Here is a 27762-nt window from a genome sequence, read left to right on the forward strand (position 1 = left end):
CCTACCTAACCAATCCGCAGTGGATCAGTGGAGAATGCAGAAGGGGTTCCTGACAAAGGCCCAACCCCACCCCCACCTTTTAGCTTCTACTCTTCTACACCTTCTTACCAAACACAAACTCCATTGATCACAAATGTATTGTCCCACCTGCTTTCTATAGTGAAGTGGTAACCTGCTGGTGGCGGGGAAGCTTAGGGGAGCCGGGTGAATAAACCACTTTCTGCTAACAAAGAGGTTGCCTTCTCTGGGGAGGAGCGATTCAGCTGGACCGGTCGGAAGTTACCTGTGGATTTCTGTCTCTGTCATGCTACCAGCCCCTCTGGTGGCTGCTCAGCCTGAATCTGTCTTTGGCTTCCAGAATTCCTGGGGCCTCTAGAGTGGCCAGACCTATGGTGAGTCCCTGTGAACAGGCTTATCCCTCAGGCCCCAAGGCAAGAGGACATGTGGAGTTGTCTGGCTCTCAGCCTGACCCTATCCCACTTCTCAGCCCCAGAATTGTCCTGCTTGGCTTGAAGCCCCAGTGCCCGTGTGTGCGGACACCTCTGTGTATGTGTCCAAGTGTGAGTCTTTTCATCTTCTGCCCAACAGTCTCCTGTTGGCCATTCCCAGGCCTAGGGGTATACTGTGCTGTCATTTTTCAGAGGACAGACCTGGGGAAGGATCCATGCAGGCCTTAAAGAGAATTTGGAGGTGTCAGGCAGGGAATTCTAGGGTCCTAGGTACCCCTAACAAGTCTAGAAAGGGGGTATGGTGTGTGGGTCAGCTTGCAGTTTTGGGTCTATGGACTCCTCAGCCAGTGGGAGAGAGGTATAACCAGAGCAAGGCCAGACTGGGGTCTTTTTCAAACAAGGCCAGGGTGAAAGGGTAGGGCTGCTCCTGGGCCTGAAACTGCGTTCCCTCAGTACACAGTTGGTGCTTAACGAAATCACTGACTGATGCATGACAGAGCGACAGAGGCTGAGCATTTCAGAATTGCTGTGGAATATGTAAATGTGACTCCTGTCCTACCACCACGCCCTGGAAACCTCCACCTAACAGCATGGCAAAGTTGAAATGGCTCAGATTTCATAAGGTGGCAGCTGAGTAACATTCCCGACCTTGTAAACTACCAGGAAGACAAATTTACTAAGAAACAGCTTTACTGGGCAGAGAAGAGAAGCACGCAGGGCTCTCCCTCTCCTGCTTGAACAGAAGGACTTCGTTGAGGCTCCGCTAGGCATCTCTTGGTATATTTCAAGAGACTGGATGCAAGGTTAGAGTCATCCATTCTATGTTTTGGACATTACTTGCACCTGGGATGCTTGCTGTTGAATATCCTTCCATTCACACTGGCTTGCTTTCAGAGCTTGCCTTCCTTTGACAAGGACTTTAAGAGACATCCATACTGAAATTTCGCTAACTGGAACCACAGGGAGGAGGAACTTTGACTCCCCTCCAACAGCACGTGGAGCCGGCGCCTGTCCTGTGGGTTATCTCTGTTCCAGTCCCTTCTCTAGGATCACACGCGGTCCCGCCTCACCCGATGCAGACCGGTTATTCCCAGGAGAACTTCTGCTAACTGTGTTTCTTGGCAGAAAAAACTTTGAGAAAATAGCCGATAAATCTTAGCCTAAGGAGAAAAGACTTAGAAGCACAAGACTTAGGAACCCGGAGACCCCCAAATCAGGATCAATAGAGGAGTAGCCAGAAAAATCACATTGGCACATGTCCGACCTATGTCCCCCAGGGAAAAAGGAACTGGCCATGCGCAAGATGTGACCTTGCCGTAGGAAACTGTATATGTCAGCACAGTGTTTTCTCCCATTCATAACATTGATTTGCTCTGGTAGACGGAAGTCAGAGAGACTGAAATGAGAATTATATAAGAATGTATTGGAGAGAAAGTTAAGAATACGCTTCCAGAAAGAATGTTTGAAATGTTTGGAAATCTAGGGGAATTTTTATTTATTTTTTTTTTAAGATGTTATTTATCAGAGGGTGGGGGCACGGAGGGACCAGAAGGAGAAGCGCCAAAGAAGAGGGAGAAGGACAAGCAGACACCCCGCTGAGCACAGAACCTGATGGAGGCTCAATCCCCGGACTCCGAGATCATGAGCCGAAGCCAGACACTTAAGGACCTGAGCCACCCAGGCACCCCGAAATTTTTACTTTTAAATATGTTACATTTTCATACAATATACCCAGGATGTTTTCCTTTCACTTTTGCAGGCAAAATAGCTCTACATTTGAAGCCATGGGTTTAATCATTAGTCAAAAACAGTAAAATGAGGGGCGCCTGGGTGGCTTAGTGGGTTAAAGCCTCTGCCTTCGGCTCAGGTCATGATCTCAGGGTCCTGGGATCGAGCCCCGCATCAGGCTCTCTGCTCAGCAGGGAGCCTGCTTCCTCTCCTCTCTCTCTCTCTCTGCCTGCCTCTCTGCCTACTTGTGATCTCTATCAAATAAATAAATAAAATCTTTTAAAAAAACCAGTAAAATGAATACATGAAATATGTTCCCTGTGTTCTAGATAGAATTCACATATGTCCTACCTAAGTCTCTATCTCTATGTTTCTTGATCTCTGTCTGTCTCTCCATGTCTGTCTCTGTCTCTCCCCCATCTACTTAAAATCTGGGCATTATACATATGGGGTTATTTTTTTTTCCCCCTTTAAGGGGCTTCTTGCAGTAGATCAAGACTGGACAGGAATGACTCGTTCTGTTCAGTTTTGAGATTTTAGGGACGATTTTCCTATGGTGAATAAATAGCAAGGACTAATGGCCATGGACAGAGGAAGCAGCTGTCCCAGCCAAGGAAGGGAGGTGACCCATCCCTATTTACTCAAAGGAGCAAACAGCGATTACCAGGTGCTACTCTCCTAGCCCCACACCAACAGTTCTTGCCATAAGGAAATCTTGCCTTTTATCCTTCTAACTTCGTTTATGATTTCAGAGTCCATGAAGAAAACTGTTGAGAAGCAGCAATTGCAAATTTTTTTCTTGCCCTCTCCTGGAGGCTCCCCTGCCCACCGCATCTCACCCTCACCTAAAGATTACTAGAATCTTTGTCATCTCGTTCTTTTCCAAAGACTGCTTCATTCTGAGGGGGCAGCAGGCTATGCGACCGGAAACCCTGCCTTTAACTATTACATAAGCATATATTTTTAAAACATTGAAATTTGGGGCTTGCTTCATCAGTGTGCCCAAGTCCTTCCCTAAAAGAAACTTGGCCTCCTCCTCATCTGTGAGAGGGGTGTTCGAAATTCCTTCTCGATCAAGATGCGGCCCCACACCCTTCTGTAGGTTTTCCTCTCTTTCGTAAAATTATTCCTTTGGTGATACTGCCCATGTTGGGTTCCAGTGACTAAAGAAATCCTGCTGTCACTGAGGAAATGAGTTACCCTGTCAGGTGATCGCACTCGTCCCTCAGAAAAGCTGCAGCCTTTCCGACACTCAGTCCAGGCGACCTTACCACTGACTAGGGGACTGTAGGAATCAGTGAATGAGGGCTGAGTGCTGGGCCACCTCAAGGTCCGTGGTGCCATTGATGAGGAAAGGTAAATAGTGACAGTCCTAACGCACTCACCATATGCCCCAAGTTACAGAGTGATTTAGACACATGACCTTATTTAATCCCGATTGGGGCTGTACAGAAATAGAAAATATCATTCCTAGTTTATAGATGAGGAATTCAAGGCTGGGAAGAAAGTCACATGCTCTTCTAGCTCAGGTAGCTGGAAAGGGCTGAGATTGGGCATTCAGAGCCCCAAACCCCTTTTCCTTGAGAAGCCACTGGGTCTTGGGTTCCCACGTGTCATGTCCCAGAAATTCCACCCCAAGGTGTTGTGGGGAGTGGCCTGGGTATCACCCCAGGTGAGTCTGATTGTCTGAAAGGTCTGAACTAGATGACATTGTGTAGTACAGTCTGTCCAAGTCTGTTCTTAGGTTTTCTGTTTATGTTCGCCTTGTCTGTGTCATGAAGCCAGTTATCTTTTCCCCACAGTGAGAGATGGGGAGACCATGGGGAGGATGCTTCTGTGAAGGGACAGGGGTGTCCCGTTACTCTCCCTTGGGAAATCTTTTTAAACTGAGCATTTAATCTTACTATTTAAACCAGCCTGACATCGGGAGTCTTGCCCAGACCCAATAAGGTGAAGATAACAAGATAACATGACTCTGTAACATAGATCTGGCCCCTTACTGCGTTCAGGTATTTCCACATTATGAATCACTCTCCATCTGCAACAGGTCTTTGTGGAAGGTGGAATTAGCACCGTTGAGCAAGGGAGCTAGCAAAGGATTCAGAGAGACTGAGTTGCTCAAGTTCACTTAGTTATGTGGGCTTTTGTTTTTTTAAGATTTATGTATTTATTTTAGAGAGAGGGAGGTGGGAGGGAGAGAGCAGGGGGAGGGACAGAGGGAGAGGAAGAGAGAGCATCCCAAGAGGACTCCATGCTGAGCATGGAGCCAGACATGAGGCTTGATCTCATGACCCTGAGATCATGACCTGAGCCAAAATCAAGAGTCTGACACCCAACCGACTGAGCCACCCAGGTGCCACCCCACCCCCCAAGTTCATCTAGTTTTAAGAGGCAAGGCTAGGGCTCAGACTTGGGCTTTCTGACTCTAAAGCCATAATTCTTCCTCAAATTTGGTGGTATGTGAAGGACTGCTTTTTTTTTTTCCATTTTGGATTTCATTCATCAATTACAGGCTTGCAATATATATATATATATATATATATATATATATATATATATATATGTATGGCAATCTTGCTGACTCTTCTTATCTGGGACTAACTGGCAGGAAGCCTTCTGTAGCACCCTTCAGCGGTCCCCAGGAGGGCTCTACAGACTCTAGACCAGTCCTCTCGCCTCTCAGATGGGAGAACTGAGACAGAATCAGGGCCTCTCTTCAGGCTCCTCTGGGAGTGAGTCACTGTCAGCAAGGTTCCCAGCCCCCTAGCTCTTGCCTACATCACTCACTTGTCCCTGAGACTAATAACAGGGTAATTTGTGGAGCAAGATGTGTGACTCACCAGGCCAGGGAGGAGAGCTTGTGAGGAAGGACTTGGTGAAGAGGAGCAAAATATTTAATAGCAACTGGAAAGGAGATGCTGACGTGATGCTAATTGGGTTAACATTTCTTTACATTGCAACAGCATTGCCTATTTACCCAACTCTTAATTTACATTGTTGACTTCTAAATTTAACTAAAAAAACAAGAGGGGGGAGGGAATTCTGCCTTTGAAGGCAGAATTATGAACAGTGGATCCTGTGTAAATTTCTTGTAGAGTCCCTCCCAATCAGCTTGGGTCCCTTCTCTTTAAATCCTAGGGTTTACATCCTTCTAAGACTTCTCTGTTCTGTAACTTTTCTTCATATCCTGCTGACTTCAGTCATACTTGTTTTTCTGCAAGTTTCTACCCATGTTGCCAGTATAAGTAAACTTTCTTGGTAACTTACCTCTTTCTTGGCCTTGACCTGGGCTTTGGCAATCTCTGTCAATTAGCAACTGGGGCAGAGATACAGCAGAGACATGATAAAGTTAAAGGGGCATCTGGAAGAATGAAAATTTGGTGAATACCGCCTCCTTAAACTGCATTTTTCTTTTCTTTTTTTTTTTAAAAGATTTTATTTATTTATTTGTCAGAGAGAGAGAGCAAGAGTGAGCACAGGCAGATAGAGTGGCAGGCAGAGGCAGAGGAAGAAGCAGGCTCCCCGCTGAGCAAAGAGCCCAATGTGGGACTCGATCCCAGGATGCTGGGATCATGACCTGAGCCGAAGGCAGCCACCTAACCAACTGAACCACCCAGGCGTCCCTAAACTGCATTTTCTGTCTTATGTTTATTACCTTCAAAATCTGAAGTCAGTTTAAAGCTGTTTTTTTTAGAGGGGGGAGGGGCAGAGAGCGGGAGAGAATCTCAAGCAGGCTCCCCCGTTTCACTAAGTGTAGATCCCAACAACCCTGCTTGATCTCATGACCTTGAGATCATGACCTGAGCTGAAACCAAGAGTCACTCAACTGAGCCACCCAGGCACCCCTGAAGTCAGTTTATAGATGGCCTCAAGATCCTATCTTTCTAGTGACTATGGAAGCACATTTGATTTTCTTTGAAATTGTTAGAATACAAAAGATTCTGGAGTTAGCTTTTGCATGTATAAGAAGAAGGCTGGGAGAAGTTTTGTGTAGGTAACAAACTTGCCTTCCTTCAAATCAGCTATTAGCTTTTGTATATGAAACATTTACATGAAAAATTACTCTCTCAAAATGTTAATGCAAAATAAATCACCTTAGTAACACGTCTTAGTAAGGAGCAGCTGTGTGTGTATTGGGAAAACACTGGCTTTCCTGGATTTGCTTGGACAAGGCACCTGTATTTCCCTGGGACTCCTTCTTCATATCGATAGGGCTGGACTGGATGAGAGTATGATTTTTAGAACAAAATGTACCTTTGTTGACTTGAGTCATTAATAAGAAATCAATTATTAATTTTCCTAATTTTGGATCAACAGTAACAAATTTTCAGCAGTAAAAATAATTTAAAAATTTTCAACACTAAGGATTTTACCCTTTTTTCAGGTTTCCTTTGGTTTGCCTTTATGTGCACGTGCACGCACGCACACACACACACACACACACACACACATTTAGATGTATATGTATAAAGTAGCATAATAATGAAATCAGGGGTGCCTGGGTGGCTCAGTCATCAGGTGTCTGCCTTCAGCTCAGGTCATGATCCCAGGGTCCTGGGATCAAGCCCCGCATCGGGCTCCCTGCTCTGTGGGAAGCCTGCTTCCTCCTCTCCCACTGTGTTCCCCTCTCTCGCTGTGTCTCTCTCTGTCAAATAAATAAATCTTTTAAAAAAAATGAAATCATATACCATCATATAATTAAAGTGTAGATATAATTTTGAATTTTTTTACATGTCTAAACATTTTGCATGTTGGTAAATATAATTTTTAATATTAGTTGAATGTTATTGAATAGAGTTAACATTTCAAAATGGACTTAAATATTCCAGATTTTTAAAACAATCATTATTATGAACATTGAAGTATTATTTATTAGCTATAGCCTAAATATATTTTTTGTCCAGTTTCATATATATTCCAAGGTAGGTTTGAATATTTTAGTGACTCCTAAAATTTGTTACCCTAAGCGGCTGTATCATTTAGGCTTTTTTAAAATGTAAGTATTTTAACTAAGTCACAGCACTGTATATTATTTTTAAATGACTTCTTTTAATTTAACAGGTGTCAGTTACAGAATTTTGGGACCTAAAAGTTCGTTTTGCTCTTCTCTTTAGAAGGGCAAATGGTATTTAAGACCTTGACTCCAATCGATTATTTAACAGGATTGTGACAAAGTGATTAACAGATAGTTACTCACTTAACCCTTTTAACAACCTTATCAGAGAGGTGCAGTTATCACCTGTTTTGTAGATGAAGAAACTGATATTAAGTTAGCTGTCCGAGGGCACACAGTTCTTGGAGTGTCAAAACGAGGCCCTGAACCCAGGCAGTCTGGATTCCCAAATTCTTGGACTTGACCACTGTGCTATATACTAACTTCCCTTAATATCTATTGAGCACTTAACTCTTTGTGCCCTTACAGTATGCCAACTTAGGGATGCTCTTGGGATGTCCTGCATCTTGAAGTCTGAGGAGGAGGGCAGATTTTAATCAAATCAATATGCAAACATATATTTACCAATTTGATATAGGTTATGAAGGAAAAGAACACGGAGCGATGGCAGTCCTTGATTTGGATTTGAAGCAGTGGGGGGTAGGGGTCATAAGAAGTCTTCAAGGAGATCTTGGGGAAGCTTGAGTTGTAGCTTGAAGGACAAGGAGAAGAGAGTTGGGTAAAAATGGGGAAAGGGTGTCTGGCAGAAGGAATAGTTAATGCACATGCCTGAAGGCAGGAGAGAACTTTGTCTTTTGTTCTCAAGGGTCAGACACCAGACCTGGCTTGTGGGGTCTCAGAGTGAAGGGGAAAGGAGGCATAGCCTGGAAAAGCAGACAGGGGCCCAGTGGCCTGGGGCCTTGTTACAGCTTCTCATTTATAAGAGTCTCCCAAGATGGGGTAGGGCCCCGAGGAGCTGCCTTCAAAGGAGGCTGGGGCCACTCAGGACAGTAAGCCTCTGGCAGAGCCACCCCCAAATGGGCTTTCTTCTGTACACAACAGCAAACAGCAACTTGTGATTTTCTAGGAATTGAACTTCATTAGCTCAATATTTAAGTTAGTTAGGAAGGGACGATTTCTGTTAGGACCCTAGATCATGGCATATTGTGAAATTTTATTACAGAGCCAAGAGAAACGTGGCCTAAAGAGAATAACACTGGGGGATAGCCCTGGCTTCAAAGAGAACTTGACCCCATACAGATGCCAAGTGCCTAGCTGGCATTTTAGGGGTTTATTAGTTTTGCTGGGAAAATATCCCAATTATGTTTACTAACAGGGAGGAATTGTTGCCCTTGCAGAAAGTGATAGCCAGCTCATGGGACATTAACCTAACTAAGCTTTAAATGGAGCTAGGAGGAAAGGACCAGAAGCTCATCTTCCTGAAATCTCAACACATCATTTAATCTATATGCAAACTCTACACAGTATTAGAAGGGAAAAATGAGAAGGCTCTCCCTTCTAATTTGAACTCCAGAGACTTTTCTTTTCTTTTTTAAACTTTTCAGGATAACTTGAGCTTTTGCAAATTAGTATTAGATTAAGCACGTAAGGTTAGACTTTTCCAGCAAGGCTGTCTGGACCCAATCAAGATTGGAGACATGAGGCATTGACCAGTAGGAAGAACTCTAAAGAGTATAGGGATCACTGCTCTAGGATACTTATAACCCTTGTAGCTGAACCAGAGCCTGCAAGGAAACACCACCCTTCCCGGACCCCCTTGAGGGCAGACCAGTTGGGGAGGGAACAGAGGAGTTACTCCTGGTACTAGCAGAATAGTCCGGAAAGCAGCTCCCTGGAACTTGCCAGATATCTGCCCTCTAGGATGTGGGGAGGGCTATTCACTGTAAAGTGTCTCATTGGAGGCTCTCTGCTACAAAACTCCCAAGGGGGCTGCCAGGAGAATCTGCTGGCTGCCAGGGGCTCCTGGAGCCTTTTACTGGGATGTACCAGAGTCAGGAAGTAAAACCCTTTCATCCTGCAATGTCTCTCCACCATCCTCTACTGACAACTCCAGGGCTAGCTGGCAAAGGGAAAACAGGAAAGGCACCAGATCATTTCACACAGCGGGTTAAAAAAAAAGTGAATTTGGGAGTTGAGAGGCAATAAATTGATAATTGGCACCAGCTCCATGCAAGAAGCCCTAAAGGCAGAGTAAATACTTAGGATGCTCCCCAGTAGGCAGAATATTAATGGCAAAACATGCCCCCAAATGACTTATGGAAGAAGTCTCCTGATTTTTTTTATTATTGAATTTCAGGAGCTCTTTATATATTGTAGTACAGGTACTTTCTATTTCAAATGTTGCAAATATTTTCTCCCAGTCTGTAGGTCTCCTTTTTATTCTCTAAACAGTAATTTGATGAGCAGATGTCTCCAGGTTTTATAATCTGCCTGGAAGCAATATAACACAATACAGCAATATAGTACTTATTTACTTCTCCTTTCAATTTTCCCTTATATGTTCGAATTATGGTCTAAGCAGTTAAAACAAAAAGGACTCAAAATTCAATGACTTACAGAGAAGGTAAAAGTTTATTTCTCTTGTATGTAGCCAGGAAAATGGGCTATTTGGCCTCAAAGCTTGCTCCTATATCCTGTCATCCCTATTTTCAGTTATTAAGAAGGAAGAAGGAGATAAGCCAGGACACACAGCTTGGTATTTAAGGAGGTCACTCAAATCAATGCCACCACTGTGTCTTTGACCCAGACGTAGTCACACATGGCCACATCTAGTTACAGGGGACATTGGGAAATGTCTCACGTGGCAGGGCAGTCACATGCCCACGTAAAACCTGGGGTCGAGGGTGTAGGGGGACTCTAAATAAAAGGCAGAATGATTGGAAACTCAGTACCTCCTGAGGCCCCTCAATGACATCTTTGAGGTGATACCTGGTTTTGTTTGCAAATACTCTAAATTGTTCTTTTTTAAATCTGTGGGTGTGTTTTGAATTTCTTCAAGTCTTTAAACTGATATCAAGGTAAAATTTAAAATGAAAGTATCACTTATTATCTTGTTGCAAGTTAACTACTTCTCTATACAAAGAGTAGGGTTTGTTGGTTTGTTTGTTCCTCTTACGATAAGCCCAGGCATTTGCAGGCTTTTAATGCACTAACTCCATCGTAATAAATAGCCCTCAGAGGTAAGTTGCTCTGTCATTTGCCTTGTCTTATCCATTTGCAATGGCACAATTTAAAATGCTTTTAGAATTGGAATTTGCCATTCGTTCCGTCCTTACACTAGTGACAGGAAGCAAGTAGGTGCTGCTGTTTCCCTTTGTGTTTTATTTTGAGGCATAACCAGTTTTTTTTGCTGAGTTGGTAGAGTTCATTCCAAAGAGAACCAAACAGATTAAATGTAGATAAACATGTTTACCTGATACCCTTGCACCAAATTTTAAAAAATTGTTTTGCAACTGATAAAAATGATATTGTTTGTAGATAGTGAAACCAGATATCATTTTTGGCTATAGCATTGCTCCTGGAGTGTTCAAAAGTCCACTCTAGCCTCGGTTACCTTTCTGTTGAATGCAACAAATACTTATTTAGTGTTTACTCTGTGGCAAGCCTTGGGTATACAACAGTAAACAAACCAGGCAAGGTCCTTGTTCTGCTGGAGCTGACTCTGTGTCCCCAGAGAACCCTCATCCCACCATAATCTAGCTGGTCACCCAGTCTCCAAATTTCTCACCAACTCTCACCTCCTCCAACCATAATGATGCTCCGAGATAGTGAGCGCTGATTCCAACGTGTCCTTGTTTCACTTTATCACTCAGGAATACACCTTTAATTCAATTAGCGTTATCTGACTAATTTCCCACTTCCGGTCACCAGCCTTTCTGGGAGAGATGTGTTCTGTTCCATAGAGACACACTCTTGTCACCCTCCTCTATCCAAAAGATATGTTCTGTAGAGTTATATTCTAAGGCGCTGTGGTTATTTACAGTAGATATTGCACAGATAATTACCAGAATTTCATAACTTGCCCAAAACTTCAGCCTGACTCAGAGTTCTTACCTCAGCCAGGGTCAGTGGACCACATTTTTTTAGTACTTTGCAAAAATGTTTCTTCAAATAGTGATAAGCTAGTGGCCCAGATGGTTTTATTTCTTCAGTCCTAAGGTCAAATTTAATGGTGTTCATCTGAGAAAGTGGCTCAACAGGCTTCCTTCACCCTGTTGGGCTCTGTATCCATGAGGTCAGAAAATAATGAGTCATAAAAACCTACATTAGGGAGATTGTCTTCCTGCAAACTACTGGCAGCTGGAGTTGAAAATAGGGTTTAAAACTTCCACAGTATTGGCAGGTGGGAAAACACAGCTGGGCTATGATGCCACCTCCAATACCGATTCTTCTGCGAAGTATAAAGAAATAACCACAGGTGTTTTTCTTGCACATTTTTTTTACTTTTAAAAAGAGCTTCAGATATTTTTAATGTAAACAGTACAGTTCCTTCAGATACTTTTATATACATATGAGTTTCAGGAATGAGAGAATGGACATGGGATGGGAAAGGGGGACTTTTGTGTAGCTGATGAGAAAAGAAAAAAAGCACTGGGAGTAGTCAAGGAGTAAATAAATACCTTTGCTTAAAAAGCACACCAAGCAGAGATGAAAGAGTCAACAGAGCTGACAATATTACAGTTGCCATAAAGTCCTAGAGTTGAGCAAAATGAATCAAGATGAGAGGTGGGCTATAAATTGACTGTGGGAATCAGTGGGCTTCTCCGACTGCCAAGAAGTGAAGGAGCCATGGGGAAAGGGGCCTTGAATGACAGATTCATTGTTGCAAATGCTCAGGACTATTCTTAGAGCCGTCACCTATGGGCTCTGAAAAAATGCTGGTACTTCCCCATGTCAGGATTGCCTAATGCCCTTCCCCCCGGTTATTATTGAAATACTGTGATACTTAGTTAATGTGGTGTAAAGGTGTTGCTCTACTTGCTGGGTAGGTAAATGTCTTGTCATCTACCAAGCACCTATTTAAGTCTGTGTCAAAGAAGCCAGCACCCTCTTTTGCATTGAAAAATACCTCAAGTGGTGACTAGTAATAATGTCACTGTCAGATTTGAAACTTAGGCAGAATAGAAGCAAAAATGGGGGGGAGAGAAGGGGATACATGAGTGCCCATTGTCAGCAAGATGAGATCACAGGGAGGAACTGACAAATGCCCCCAGTTCCTCCTCCACTTAAAATCTCATAGTTAGAGACAACAGAATCCACCTCTTACTATCTTAAAGAAAGGACTTCATTAGAAGGGACTCACAGCCCTGAAGGAAGGCTGGTGGACCAGACTTGGATAACAGTGGAAACCAAGGAACCAGGGCAATCAGGAAAGCCAAAAAGCCAAGGGATGACAACTATCTTTTCAGCAGCAGCAGCCTAGGCAGGATGCCATCTGCTGCTGCTGGATATCGCTCTCTGCTCTAGACTCAAAGTCCTGAGGAAAGCATCCAACTGGCCAAGCCGAGGCCATCCCAGCCAACTCTCAGCAGATGTAGGATGGTCTCCCTTGGCTCTCACAGTGGGAAAGGCAGTGCACCAACTCCCACCCCCACAGTGCTGATGTCCCCTGCTGCTGTGAGAGCTGGACACTGGGCTACATCCAAAATGGCACATCTGGTACACTAGAGTCAGGAAAAAGGGGCTATGAAGGAGGCTAGAGGTACTGGCACAGGCTTGTGGCCTTAGGAGCAGTTAGCGGGAGCCTGACGGTCTGTGATTTGTTTCCTGCTAGTAAACTGAAGCAGCCCAGAGGATTGGAGACTGCTGGCCCCAGTTCTCTTCAGCTCATTTCTCTGTGTTTAGCCTCTGATCTCATCCTGCGAGAAATAACAGGATGGTAGAGAGGCTGGTGAGAGGCGTAGCCTGGATTTTAAAGCCCATGGCTTGAGTTAAAATGTTGGCTTGTGGATGTCTACCAAGTACCCTTACCCCCAAAAAGGCTATCAGCTAGGGCAGTCACTTTGCCTTCAGGGCAGTTAGTTTGTTCTTGCTTTAAAGCCTGCTGTTTCCTTCCTCCAAGAAGTCATGAACTTTAAATCATGCTGACATCTGAATCAAGGTATATAGTCTTTCCTTCACTTAATGACTTTTCTGGGCTCGTGGACACAGGTGAATTTGGGAGGTAACACTTAAGCCCCATAAATGAAATAATGGGGAGCTATAGCATGAAGTTCAGGATGAGCTCTGGGGTAAAAGGATTGAAACTGAGGAGGCTTCTTAACAGTTTTTCTTTTTTCCTTTTCGTGATATAATTCACAGACTATCCAACTCACCCATCTAAAAGAGTGTGCAAGTCAAAGTTTTTCAGCATGTTCACGGTTGTACAACCCACACCGCATTTTTTTTTTTTAAAGATTTTATTTATTTATTTGTCAGAGAGAGAGAGAGAGAGCAAGCACAGGCAGACAGAATGGCAGGCAGAGGCAGAGGAGGAAGCAGGCTCCCTGATGAGCAAGGAGCCCGACGTGGGACTCGATCCCAGGACGCTGGGATCATGACCTGAGCCGAAGGCAGCTGCTTAACCAACTGAGCCACCCAGGCGTCCCCCCACACCGCATTTTAATCTTTGAACATTTTCATCACCCCAAGAAGAAACCCTGTACCCCTCGTCAGCCACTTTGTGTTTCTCCCCACACTCCCTTCATACATCCTGAGGAACTAGTAACCTTCTTTTTGTTTCTGTGGATTTACCTCTTCTGGACACTTCACATCAATGGAATCACACTGTGTGGCCTTTTGTGCCTGGCTTCTTTTACGTAGCATGTTTTCAAGAACCATCTGTGTTGTAGCGTGAATCATTTTAATGCCCTGGAATACTCTCTTGAATGCCTACACATAGAATTGGTGGGTCATATGGTAACTCCACGTTTAACCTTTCAAGGGGCTCCCAGACTGTCTTTCACAGCAGCTGTACCATTTCACTTTTCCCACCTGCCATGTTCTCAACATCCTTGCCAACACTTGCTATCTTCATGATGATAGCCATCCTAGTGGGTGTGAACAGTAGCTCTGAGCGTGGAAGTGATTTGCACTTCCCTCATGAAATGAAGTTGAGCATTTTTTTTTTCATGAGCTTAGTGGCCATTTGTCTATCTTCTTTGGTGAAATATTCAAATTCAGATTCTTCACCCATTTTTGAATTGGATTATTTGTCCTTTTCTTACTGAGTTGCATGAGTTCTTATTCTATTCTAAGTCCAAATCCCTTATCAAATGTGTGACGTTCAGGTATTTCTCCCATCTCGTGGGTAGTCTTTTCACTCTCTTGATGGTGTCTCTTGGCACACAAAAAGTTTTCATTTTGAGGAAGTCCTATTTATCGATTCCTCTTAATTTTACCATTTGTGCTTTTGGTGTCATATGTAAAGAGGCTTTGCCTAAACCCAAGGTTATGAGTATTTACTCTTATCTAGTCTTTTAAGAGTGTTACAGTTTTAGCCCTTGTGTTTAGGTTTGTGCTTTGTTTAGAGTTAACTTTTGTATATGGTGTGAAGAAGGGAGTCTTAACTGTTTTTGCTTATTAGCAATAATTGATGGTTGGTGGCAGCACCTAAAGAAAGAATAAATAATGAGATTTATTTTTTTCTCAGTCTGAAACTACGTTTTCTAGGGGCCCACCCTCAACTTCTGTATTCTTTCTATTTGGCTTTCAATGTTTTAGGCTGTGGGATATTAACATTACTATGGCTTTCAAGATCTTGACTCATTGCTTATGTATGATACACAATGATGTTATTTAGAGTGGCAACCCCTACGTAGCCATTGTAAGCTATTTATTTAGTTATATTTCATTCTGGACAAAGGAATCTGTGCTGCTTGGAGTCACATTTTAGGATCGAGCAAACTATTTTTGTGTAACAATTATTATATCAATAGCAGGAGAAAAACTAACTCATCACCCTTGCTGTTTGTTCCCTGAGCCCTAGACTATTAAATTTGGAGCAAATCAAGTAATGAACGTGCTGAGGTGAACTTTAAGGAGAAAATATCTTTGCCCTTGCAGGTGTAGCTCGTTCTGATGTAGTGAGGGTCAAGGCCAAGATTTGCCCATGACAGGGAGCCTCCCATGGCCAGAGCTGGTTTCTGAAATCTGTAGGAAGTTGAATAGGCTTTGGCCTCTATCTGGCTGTGCACTCAAAACAGATTTCCTCTCTTCATCTCTTCTTTCGGTCCGTTACGTCAGATGGCCCAGGCAACTGAAATTGAATCCCTAGTTCCCTTACCAAAGTGTGTGATTCTCCCTTCCTGACAACTCTTTCACTTGCTCTCCCTGCCTCCTCTTGAGTCCAGATCCGAGTAAGTCCTGGCTCACTCATAAGTTCCCTGAGTCCAGGATCACCCCCTTTCCTTTCTGTGGCTCCAAAGCCTGATAGGAAGTATTCAACAAGTCTTTCTTGATTATCTTCATTCCACCATATTTGCACAAATTTGCACCTGTCTTAATGGGACTCCCCCAGAGTAGAAATTATAATGAAATGATCAACACATGAAAAAGAAGGCAGCCTTTCTCTTTCTGCACACAAGCCTTGCAGGTGTGGGTGTGACTGAGGTAGTGCTACTTTGGGCTGAGTGCATTTTTAATAGTGGAGGGGGGCAAAGCAAAGCAAGGAGTTATCTTATCAGCTATTGCTTGTGGTATAGATTTTTCTGAAGGGGACCAGGGTCCAAGCTCTGGTATTCTTCGTCATCTGGAGGTGGAAATCTGCAATGTCAGGACCCCACCTTCTGACCCTCACCCCTGATGGAGCCTTCCTGCTCTCTTGGTCCTTACCCCACTCCTACCACAGCCATACTTCAACCTCCCTATTGTGAATCTGAGGACATTGTGATTCCTTTCTCTGATTGACTATTAAAAGATGAAATCAAAACATCCTCAAGTTCAAAATGTCAAGACTAAAAATCGTTCATGCTTCAACAATGAGACTAGAACATCTAATCCTGTTTTCTTCTGTGTTTCTGGTTACTTGATTATAGCACTTTCCCTCCTTAGCACTTCTATTCCCTCCTCCCTGTGTTCCTGACTTTCCCTGGTTTATCTCACTAACTCTTCAGGACATCAAGGATCTACTGTTCCAGTGATCTTTCTCTGGCACTTCCCGGCCGGGTTCAGTGTCCATCATTTTGCTCCCACTGCACCCCATATCTATTTATTGTACCTAAGGTATGTCAAAATCATCTAGGTATTCAGACCGGCCTTGACCACAGACTGTAAGGTCCTTAGGGCAAGAATGCCATTTTCTTAATCTTTGTATTTTCAAGTACCTAGCACAGTGATTGATAAATAATAGAATCCCAGTAGGTATTTGTTGACATGGACGAATCTGAACTTACTATATTATGAAATTAAATATACTTGTTCTTTATTTCCTAGAGAAGTTCTTAGGATACTACTATAGACTTATACATACTTGAAGCTTTCATGAGGTTGACTTTGGGCATGTTGAAGTTATAGAGATTATTGTTAAATGATTTTTCATACCAAAGAATGATAGAAGAGGAAGATACATACTCATAATATTAACGTACATTGTGCCGAAAGTGGTATGTTAAACTTTGGTATGTTAAACTTTAGTTGGCCATGCCATAGCCAATATTGTTCTGAGAATATGAGCAGAGTAATTCTTCTTTAATGCAATGAAGTGTCTGAAAACCCACTGACAAATAGGATCCCTTTTTGCCTTGTTTTCAAAACTCGCAGGCTTGGGTATTTTAAGAAATAATACTCAATGTTATTTGAACTTTAAGTATTTGTTTCACAAGTCTAACAGATTCTTTTTCCATCTCTCTAGAATGTTTCAGACGTTTAAAGAATGGTTTTGGTTGGAAAGATTCTGGCTTCCTCCAAAAATCAAGTGGTCAGATCTTGAAGATCATGATGGACTCGTCTTTGTAAAACCATCTCATTTGTACATGACAATCCCATATGCTTTTGGCTTGCTGATCATTAGACATTTCTTTGAAAAGTAAGTAGGACCTGCGTGTCTTTCCTTCCCATGCCTCTTCCTTGCCCCAACTCTGGAATCCTGGAATCTTGGTAAGAACTTTTAGTAATCTGTTGTTCAAAGGAGGGCACTAATGGGCTACATCTGGGGGAGTTCAACAAATTGTATGTACACCTAACATGATTTAGAAATTGAACACATAAAAATTAGGAACACAGTCTTCTTAAGTGTGTTGGTTTCACAGTGGGGAAAACTGAGATCAGGGGAGGTTAAAGAACACAGAGCTTGTTAGTGTCATTGATGGTGTGGGAACCCACTTCATCTTCCACATACCATGCTATCTGACAAAATATATACGATACATTCCCAGAAAGGTAATGCTAGAAGATTCTGTGTCTAAGGGATACATTATCATTTTAGAATGCCTATAAAATAGCAAAAAATGTCTCATTAAAGACCTAACTTAATATTTGCTTTATAGCATAGTTTATTTTAAAGGTTTATTGAAAGTTTTAATAGCAGCCTTTCATTCCAAAGTATAAGGAAATCAAAGAGAAAAATACCAATTTGCTTTCTCAGAAAAAGTAAACTTCTTTTCTTTTTCTTAACTTAATTGAAAGAGATATTACTTCAGCCTTTTTTATTAAAACTATACTCGTGTTATGATAACAGGAGATAAATGTTCATCTATAATCTCTGTAGTTGTCTCTATTTCAAAAAACTGTTATTAGCACATTAACTTTTTGGAGCAAAAAGAATATTTGAATGTCAGAGTTGGAAAAACTTAAGACAAAATTTGATAAAGATCATTTTGTCCAAGACTAACTGTAATGCAGATCATATGTTTATAACCATTTGCAGGGTCCTTATCTCAAGAGTTCGTTTGACCAACTCTGTTTCATGGACTCTCCAAAAGGTTTTTGTGCAAATAGCAACTTCTCTTGAGCCAACAATGTGCTATTGTTATTGAGAGAAAGAAGCCCCTGGATACCACTTAAACTCGAGTTGGGAACATTTGAAAATGCTCTTCTTTTTTGACCACGAATTCTATTTTCTAGTTCCATGTTTGGATTTGTCAAAGAATGCATAAATAAAGTAGAATTTTGCTGCTGCCCTTCTAAATTAGCAAGTCACTTTCTACTATCCTGAAATACTTGCTTCTCTTGCATGGTGTGTGGTTATCCTTGAATTTGGCTCCCGGGTCCTCTATTTATTTGCACTTCAGATTGCCTGCTTCTCAGTGGACAGCTCCATTTTTTACGTTGCGATCAGGACAGTGAACTAGAAGACTCTTTTGGTTGCCAAAGCAGCACAGCTGTGGAGGACCAACTTGTTCTGCGTTGGCCGAGGCTGCTCCAACAACAATCAGGAAGGAATCCAATCCTCTTGTAACTCCTAGGACCATTCTTGCTTCTTCCCAAGGGATTGAGGATACTCTATGTCATTTTTCCAGTCTTCTAATGTAGCTTTAACTCCCAATAACTCAGCCTTAGCTTTTTCCATTCTGTGACACTACAGAAAACCACGTGTCAGTCCACTAGCCTCATATGTCTTTGAATGCAATAGAAGTAAGGAAAATTTAACTGGGGAGGGAGATTATGCCTTTTGAAGCATACATTTATATCTTTTTAAAGTGCATTAGATTAAACCACATATGTCATAAATAAAATATTATTCACACCTTGCATTTGAGTAGAGACAGTTTAAATGTATATAAAATCACAAGTGATATGATCTCAGTCAAGAAAATAAGAGGTAAGTGATCTATTCAAGGGATAGATTTGGTTCTTGAACCAACATGCCATGATATCAGGCTCAGGGGTGGTGGTTTTTTATTCTCTTGTTATAACTGTACTTCTTGGACTTTCACAGTGAAATACTCCTGATGGTAGACAAGAGTTAACTAATGTCTCTTGGGAATATAGAAAACATAGCTTAAAGAAGTCTAGCAAATGTGTAATTTTCTGAACTACCTTAAAAATTCATGTAAAATTGACACTGGGTTTCAGCGTATGCTGTGTTATATTTATACAAGAAAGCTTTCTTCTTTTGTCCTTTTGTTCTTTCTTCTTTTGTTTATATTATACCTTCTCATTCTATGAAGTGACCAGTAGTTGTGATTGGCTGACTCATTTTTATCCTTTAGTACTAGCCAGCAGCCATTTAAGATCAGGGAGTGATGTCCCTTCCTAGAAAAGCAAGAGCAGAGAGAGAATTGATGAAGAAAAAAGATCATTTGAAAGTGACTGACATTTGCTTTGTACTTAGGGTTACTTTTCCTTATAAGTTTTGTGGCTTATATATTTAGGTATATGTGTATGTATGTTGTTGTTGTTGGCCAGGGTGGGTAGGGGGGAGCCTCGAATAACACTTTCTAACTAATTATCTGGACTCTTCTATGCATTCTTCTATGTGTCTGAAGTATGATTGAATGAGATCTAAGCTATTCAGATTTAGATGTTTGTGTAATAAACACATTTACATCTCAGAGTAAATTATGGTCCCAGAATGGTTCAAGGCAGGGATGGAGGTGGTACAATCAAAAGGTGATCTTTTTCCTTTTATTTAGTTGTGCACTGAGTACACTTAAGTTTTTCTACCATTTTCAATGAGCAACATAAGCTCATGATGGAATAACATGTCCTCATTCTGCAAAGAACGGAGGGTGGGACGACCCACCTGTAGCAATTTACAAGAGTTTCTAAGTGTCCTAAATGGACATAATCTCAAAATATGCACATTAGACTTAAATGTTACCCGAGACTTACATTGCTTCAAATATTTTGTTCTTTCACATAAAATCCCCTGATTAAACTCTGTTCAGGGGCACCTGGGTGGCTCAGTGGGTTAAGCCTCTGCCTTTGGCTCAGGTCATGATCTCAGGGTCCTGGGATGGAGCCCCACATAGTGCTCTCTGCTCATCGGGGAGCCTGCTTCCCTCCCCCTCTCTGCCTGCCTCTCTGCCTACTTGTGATCTCTGTCAAATAAATAAATAAAATCTTTTAAACTCTGTTCAAAGAGCCTTTGAATCTGTAGGACCTGGGAATCGATCTTACCGCAGTGGGGTATTGTTTCTGTTTAGGAGAAGTATTTAAACTTCACATGCTTAATATCTGCCTAGGGCTGCCTTCTTTTTATTCTATAAAAGAATATTGAAAAAAAAAAGGAGGTGGGGGTCTGGGATTGCTATAGGCTTTTGGCTCACAAGTAACTGATGAAGTGTTAGATGAAGAGGGGGTTGTCTGGGTGTCGGAATAGGGCCATCTGAAGGCTCAATTCTGCAATAGTAGCAAACCTAAGAGACTCAATCCTTGGTAATTAACCTAACTGTGAACCATTTACATGGGAGCAGAAGTTCACATTCTTTTTTCTTCCTCTTGGACATTTTTTTTATATTCCATATCCATAAAATGAAAGTTCAGGCAAGTTAATCTCCAAGGTCCTTCTAGAGTTAAGACCTGTCATTTCTCTTCTCTTTCAGTTCAGTTTATCAAGTATTTATAATACTCCTTTCTTTTTTTCCTTTTTCAAAAGAGATTTTTAAATTAAGTACCAGTTCATAATTATTTACACTTACATTAGATAAAATGGTTGATTTTTCCAGATTTATTTGAAAAGGAAGGATAATCCTAAAATAGAAAACTATATTTGTATATTTCCTGTGTTTCATCAAAAATGTTATTTCTGTCTTTGAAGCCTGGACATCTTAACAAATAAGACCACATTTCTCTTTTTTGTTTAAATTAATGATTTTAATATAGATGTGTTCCTGATTTCAGCAAGTATACTATGGACAACATGTATTTATCCATTGAGTATACTGAACCATATACGAATCTCCCACATGATCCTCTAAAAGGGAATGTTATACTTTCTTTGGCTTTGAGGTTGGTTGTATTCCCTTACTGCATAAATCTTTTTTTGGCTCAATTCCTCTTTGCTTTTTAAATTCTTCCTAAGTTTTTCGTTTCTGACATTTGAGAGAGAAATGAGTGACTATGACTGAGAACACTACCATATTAAAGCATGCTGTATTTGTGTTATTCAATTGGTAAGAACAATGAGTGTTTCCCCAATAAAAATTTTCATAACTAGTAGGTTGGATAAATGAACCAATTCCATTATTTATCCAAAACTTTGTCAAATATGTTTTTTTGAGATCTTGTTAGTCTTAAGGACACCTTCATTTTTGTTTGGTTTGGACGTTTTATGCAAAGGGGAATTAATTAATCATAATCCTCAAATCATAGCATGCTCTTTGGTCTGCATAAGACCTCTTTTTGAATGATTCAAATTAACTTTTTCATTAATTACCTTTTATTCCCATTTCCTAGTTACATTCCTGCCTCTTGGGGTCTAATGTCATTGATGGCTTTTTATTTGAATGGCCCAGTAAAACATGTGTATAAACATAAAGTATACATATTGTTAGTTGACATAATGGTGTGGTGATAAGACCTTACTCTGTTTCTTCTTTTTTTAAATGCAGCCCTATGTTTTATGATCTATCCACATTGCTCTATGTACATCTGGTGCATACTTAGTTTGTTTTTATATGTCTCTGAAATGTATGGGCCATTTCCAGGAAAACTTAGTCCATCTGGAAGTTGGATTGGCTTTATTTTATCAAATTATTTTAGAAAAAATTTTATTCAACTCCCATGGTTATAAAAAAATGAATTGAAGGGCTAAATGATCATTCATAACTGGAATTTCTGGCATTTAATTAAACACAGAAACTTCTGAGTAAGAACTAAAACAGACTAACGTGGCAGAAGACAGAGCCTTTGTTACAACTGGAGAAAGAATAGAGTCGTATCATTATTTTTTTAAATCAGCTTTAGGGGTACTGGGTGGTACAGTAGGTTAAGCTTCCAACTCTTGGAATCTCAGGGTCTTAAGATCTTATGATCTCAAAGTCATGAGGTCAAGCCCTGTGTTGGGCTCTGTACTCAGCATGGACTCCGCTTAGGTTTCTCTCTCCCTCTTCCTTGGCCCACCCCCCTGCCCCCACTCACTCACTCTCTCTCTCTCTCTAAAATAAGTAACTAAATCTTTTTGAACATCAGCTTTATTGAGGTATGCTTTACATACAATAAAGTTCATCCAAAATTCGGTGCATTTAGGCACAACTATGCAGTGGAGTAACCATCACCACAATTATGATGTAGAAGATTTCCATCAGCTGAGAAACTCTCTTATACCCTGTCTGGTTCATCTTCTCCCTACCTACTAGCTCCTCACAATCACTGATATGCTTTCTGTCAGCCTAATTTGCCTTTTCGATTCCTACAAATGGAATCGTGTAGATCACAGTCTTTTGTGCCCGGCTTCTCTCACTTAACATAACACATTGGAGATTGTTTTCATGTTGTTGTGTGTATCATTGATATCTTGTCATTGCTGGGTAGTCTGTCAACATATTGATATACCACCATTTATTTATCCTTTAGTTGTTGGAAGTTTGAATTGTTTATAGTTTTTAGCTATTATGAATAAAGCTACCATGAATATTTGAGTGCAAGAGCTTGTACGGGCACATGCTTTTATTTCCCTTGGTAAATTGCTAAAAGTGTTTGCTCTTCAAAAGACATTGTTAATGTATGCATACCCATACAATGAATTACCATTCAGTAATAAAAAGGAGCTCACTCCAAATACATCCCAAAACATGAATGGACCTCAAAAACATTAAGCTAATGAAAGAGCCAGCCACAAGCAACCACATATTATTGTATGATTCCATTATATTAAATATCCTAAAAAGACAAAGCTATAAAGACAGAAACAGATTAGCAATTGCCTGGGGAAGGGGTGAGAGGGAAGAGAATTGACAATAAATATGCATGAGGGATTATATTGGGATGATGAAAATCTTCTAAAGCTGATTAGTGGTGATGATTCTATGACTTGGTAATTTTACTTAAAAAAATCGCTGAATAGTATACTTGGAAAAGGTGAATTATGCAATATGCAAAAATGCCTTAGGTTATTTCAAAAAGTATAAATAAAATGAAAAGACAAGCCACAGACTGGGAGAAAAATATTTGCAAAACATGTATCTGATGAGGGACTTAAATTCAGTATATATAAAGAAAACTTTAACTCAATGATAAACAAAGAAATAACTTAATTTTTTTAATGGGCAAAAGACTTGAGTAAATAATTCACCAAAGATATATAAATGGCAAGTAAACACATGAAAAGGTGTCCAATATCATTAGTCATTAGCAAAATGCAAATTAAAACCACTATACCCCAGAAATTAACAAAAATGTCAGAGTAAGGATCTCCAAAAATTCTCTCTTCCTTAAAAGCAATCAGAAAACTAGTAAAAATCAACTTTTCAAAATTCACAATTAACCAAAGGTTAGCAGCAATCCAAGGATTGTTATTTAAGAAAAACAGCTGACTCTTGGAAAGAAGAATAAACTTTGTGACATTTTAACTTGCCCTATTCCTATCCTGCCCTGTCCACCTCTGTGATAGCCTTAAAAACCCAATAGTCCTCAATTTCAGTGGAAACTGGTATCCTGGCAGCCATTGAAGGGAGCAGAACAGAGCGTCATTACCAGAGAAATGTCATTATCTGACCTCTCTTGTGGTTCCAGAGGAACCAGTACTTATAAGGCTGTCTTTATTTGACCTGAGTCAGAAAAGCCTTTTCCCTGAAGGTGCCTGCCTAAAACACATAGAGGCAATTGATTAACTTTGGAACTACCTGAGATTGTCAGTAACAATTGGGGCAAATAATAGACTAACCAGAACATTTAAAGAGAAAAACTGGAAAATAAGATGTCCATAGTGGACTTTGATAAGCTCTGACATATTCTTGAAAATCAGAAGGACACTTGAATTTGTAGAGCTTTGGGTATTCCCAGGGCTCTCCTCATGCCCAGAAAAGATATGAGAAGGCCCTTAACAATCACCTCTGGATGATCTTGGGGCTCTGTGCAAAAAGGAAGTGAAGGCTAAGGCAGAGTTGGCAACCGCCTAGCTGAGTGTTGAAGGTTTGCCCCAAAATGTAGGCAGAGCTCTTTGGCAAAGACTGGGAGACTTATTGGTTCCTGGCATTTAAGGAAATCTCTGTCTAGTCATTAGGTGACACTTAAGCTAATCCAATAGAGACTTCAGTGCCCAAACATAACAAAGAATACAGACTTCATAGATCATTTCAAACAAGGAATGAAACAAACAAATGGACAATGGTAACAAACCACAAAACCAAGAAAATCTGAGAGGGATAATCCAATTTTCAGAGTTGCCAATTATATTATTTAACATGTCCAATTTTCAACAAAAATTATAAGGCATGTAAAGAAACAAAAAGTGCGGTCCATTCAAGGAAAAAGTAGTCCCCTTTTTGTAAGGAAAATGTCCCTTACAAAACCAAGATGTTGGCCTTATTAGATAAGGACTTCATTATTTTTTATTTATTTTTTTTAAAGATTTATTTATTTATTTATTTGGCAGTGAGAGATCACAAGTAGGCAGAGAGGCAGGCAGAGTGTGAGGGGGGAAGCAGGCTCACCGCTGAGCAGAGAGCCCGATGTGGGGCTCTATCCCAGGACCCTGGGATCATGACCTGAGCTGAAGGCAGAGGCTTTAATCCACTGAGCAACCCAGGCGCCCCTAAGACTTCATTATTTTTAAATTAATTTTATTTTTTTTTTTTTTGAGAGAGAGAGAGAGAGAGTATTTGTGAACAGGGGAGGGGAAAAAAGAGAGGGAGAAAGAGAATCCCAAGCAGATTCCGTGCACAGCATTGAGCCCAATACAGAGCTCAGTCTCAACCCTGAGATCATGACCCAAGCTGAAATCAAGAATCATACACTTAATTGACTGAGCTACCCAGGTATCCTTAGATAAATACTTTAAATCAGGCTGAAATTAGAGGACATGAGACAGTAACTTGAATCCATATGAAGAAATAAAAAGCACCACCAGTAACATCACCTATATAAGAAATAAAAAGAAGGTATACACACAGTTTTTATTTGTAACACATTTCTCTTCTGTCTATTTAAACCACAACTACATCAAAAAGTCATTATGAATCTGTGTCAATGAAAACACAATTTATAAATATATGATTTGTATCATTAATAGCACAGAACAGGGAGGTAGTGGAGTTTTTGTATATTGCTGAAATTATTCTGGTATTAATCTGAACTAGGATGTTATGCATGAAGATGTTAATTATAATCCCTAGGTTAGCCACTACGAAAATTATTTTAAAAGAATATTTTGGGGCACCTGGGTGCCTCAGTCAGGTGAACATCCAACTCTTGATTTTGGCTCAGGTCAAGATCTCATGAGATCAAGCCCTTCATCAGGCTCCATGCTTAGCATGGAGTCTGCTTGAGATTCTCTCACTTTCTCCCTCTCTCACTGCCCCTCCCCCTGCTTGTGCTCACTCTGTCTCTCTAAAATGAATAAATCTTTTTTAAAAAGTTGAATAAAAATATTTTAAGGAAGAGAGAGAATTAAAAACTACACTAGACAGCATTTAACACAAAAGAAACTTACCAGTGAATAGAGAAATAACAAAGACATAAGATACATAAAAAACAAATAACAAAATAGCAGACATAAAAATCCTGTTTTATCAGTAATTAAATGTAATTTGCATTAATGTAAATAGATTAAATACTGCAACTGAAAGGCATAGATAGGAGAGATGGATACAAATACATGATCTGGGGTGCTTGGGTGGCTCAGTTGGTTAAGTGTCTGACTTTTGATTTTGGTTCAGGTCAAGATCTCAGGTTGTGAGATCGAGCCCTACATCAGGCTCCATGCTTAGGACAGAGACTGCTTGTCCTTCTCCCTTTGCTCTTCCCCCTGCTCTCTCTCTCTCAAATAAACAAATAAAATCTTTTAAAAAATACATGATCCAACTGTATGCTTTCTCTAAGAAACACACTTGAGGTTCAAGGACATAAATAGGTTGACAGTAAAATTATGGGAAAAGATAATACCAAGCAAACAGTAACCAAAAGAGAGCTGGAGTGTCTGTATACTAATACCAGGCAATTTAGACTTTCATAGATTTTAAGCTGTTACTGGAAAAGAGAACATTTTATAACATAAAAGGATAAATCTATCAAGATGACATAATAATTATAAACATATATGTTCCTAACATCAAAACTCCAAAATTCATGAAGCAAAACCTGACAGAATTGAAGGGAGAAATACACAACTCAAAAAAGAGTTGTGGATGTGAATATCTCACTTTTAATAATGGATAATTGGGGGGGTAGATTAATAAGGACATAGAAGACTCAATCAGCTCTATAAACCAAGTAGACCTAACATCATCTGTAGAACATGGCACCCAATGACAAGAGAAGACACATTCTTCTCATATGCACAATGAACATTCTTCAGGATAGACTGTATGTTAGGCCATGAGACAAGTCTCCATAAGCTTAAAGAAATGAAAATCTTACCAGGTGTGTTTTCCAGTCACAATGAAATGAAATTAAAAGTCAGTAACACACAGAAATTGGGAAATGAGCAAATATGTGGCAATTGAACAGCATACTTCTAAATAGCCAATGGGTCAGAGGAGGAATCACAGTAAATTAGAAAATACTTTGAGATGAATGACAAAGAGAACACAATGTCAAAACTTAGGAGATGTATTAACATGGTTCTCAGAAGGAAATTTATACCTGCAAATACCTATATTAAAAAAGAAGAAAGATCTCAAATCAATAAACTTCTACCTTCAGAAACTAGGGGAAAAAAAGAGCAAACTAAACATCTAGCAAGCAAAAGTTAGGAGATTATAAAGATTAGTGTAGAAAATCAGTGAAAACCAGGACGCACCCGGTAAAATTGCTGAGATTAAAATAACTTGTAATACCAAGTGTTGGCAGGGATACGGAGTAACTGGAACTCTGGCCCATTACTGGCAGGAATGCAAAGTGGTGCCACCCACCCCCAAAAACAGTTTGCCAGTTTCTTATCAAGTTAAATGTATACTTGTCATACCACCCACCAATCCCACTCCTCAATCTTTATCCAAGAGTCAGACCACGTTTTCATAAGTTAGAACTTCAAATAGGAACATAGTAATTCTCTAAGACAGTATCACCAAGTAAAACTTTCAATAACCAAATTATTATTCATTTTAATCTCTTGGAGCCTTAAAATGAAACTCTTAAGTGAAATGGCTTATCCCAATTCCAGGATCTCATATATAAATATATTTGGATTTACATAAGTGGATTTTTAACAGGCAGGTATTTTATTTTTTTTAAGTTATTGCTTGTGAAAATGGTCTCCAAATTTTCTCTCCTTGAACTTCTTTGCAAGGCAGAGGTTGGCTGTAGGTCGCCCAAGGACAACATGACCCAATGGCTGATCCTTCATTTGGAATCAGAAGTTATGGCTTGAGTTTTCTGGTGTACTTGTGGGTTCATTCTCAGATTTTGGGCTTTCTTTCATATTTTGTAGGTTTATTGCTACGCCTCTAGCAAAATCATTTGGCATTAAAGAGGAAGTTCGAAAGAAGATTACACCAAATACTGTCTTAGAGAACTTTTTCAAACATTCCACAAGGCAACCATCTCAAGTAAGTACAAGTTCTTTGTTTTTGGATTAAAAAACAAACAAACAAAAAACTCCTTTCTTAATGT

General features: G+C 40.4%; 1 protein-coding gene across 1 annotated transcript in view; it reads left to right on the top strand.

The window, feature by feature from the left end:
- Positions 1-27762, top strand: part of LOC111152682 (ceramide synthase 3) — a 120619-nt gene that overhangs the window by 8379 nt on the left and 84478 nt on the right. The window contains exons 3-4 of the mRNA XM_022511249.1: positions 16961-17134; positions 27581-27698. Coding sequence (XP_022366957.1) covers positions 16962-17134; positions 27581-27698 — 291 coding nt within the window. The 5' untranslated portion in view covers position 16961. The remainder of the gene's footprint in view (positions 1-16960; positions 17135-27580; positions 27699-27762) is intronic.

Source organism: Enhydra lutris, unplaced genomic scaffold, assembly GCF_002288905.1.
Source record: "Enhydra lutris kenyoni isolate GAN:26980312 unplaced genomic scaffold, ASM228890v2 scaffoldscaffold29, whole genome shotgun sequence".
Taxonomy (NCBI): Eukaryota; Metazoa; Chordata; class Mammalia; order Carnivora; family Mustelidae; genus Enhydra; species Enhydra lutris.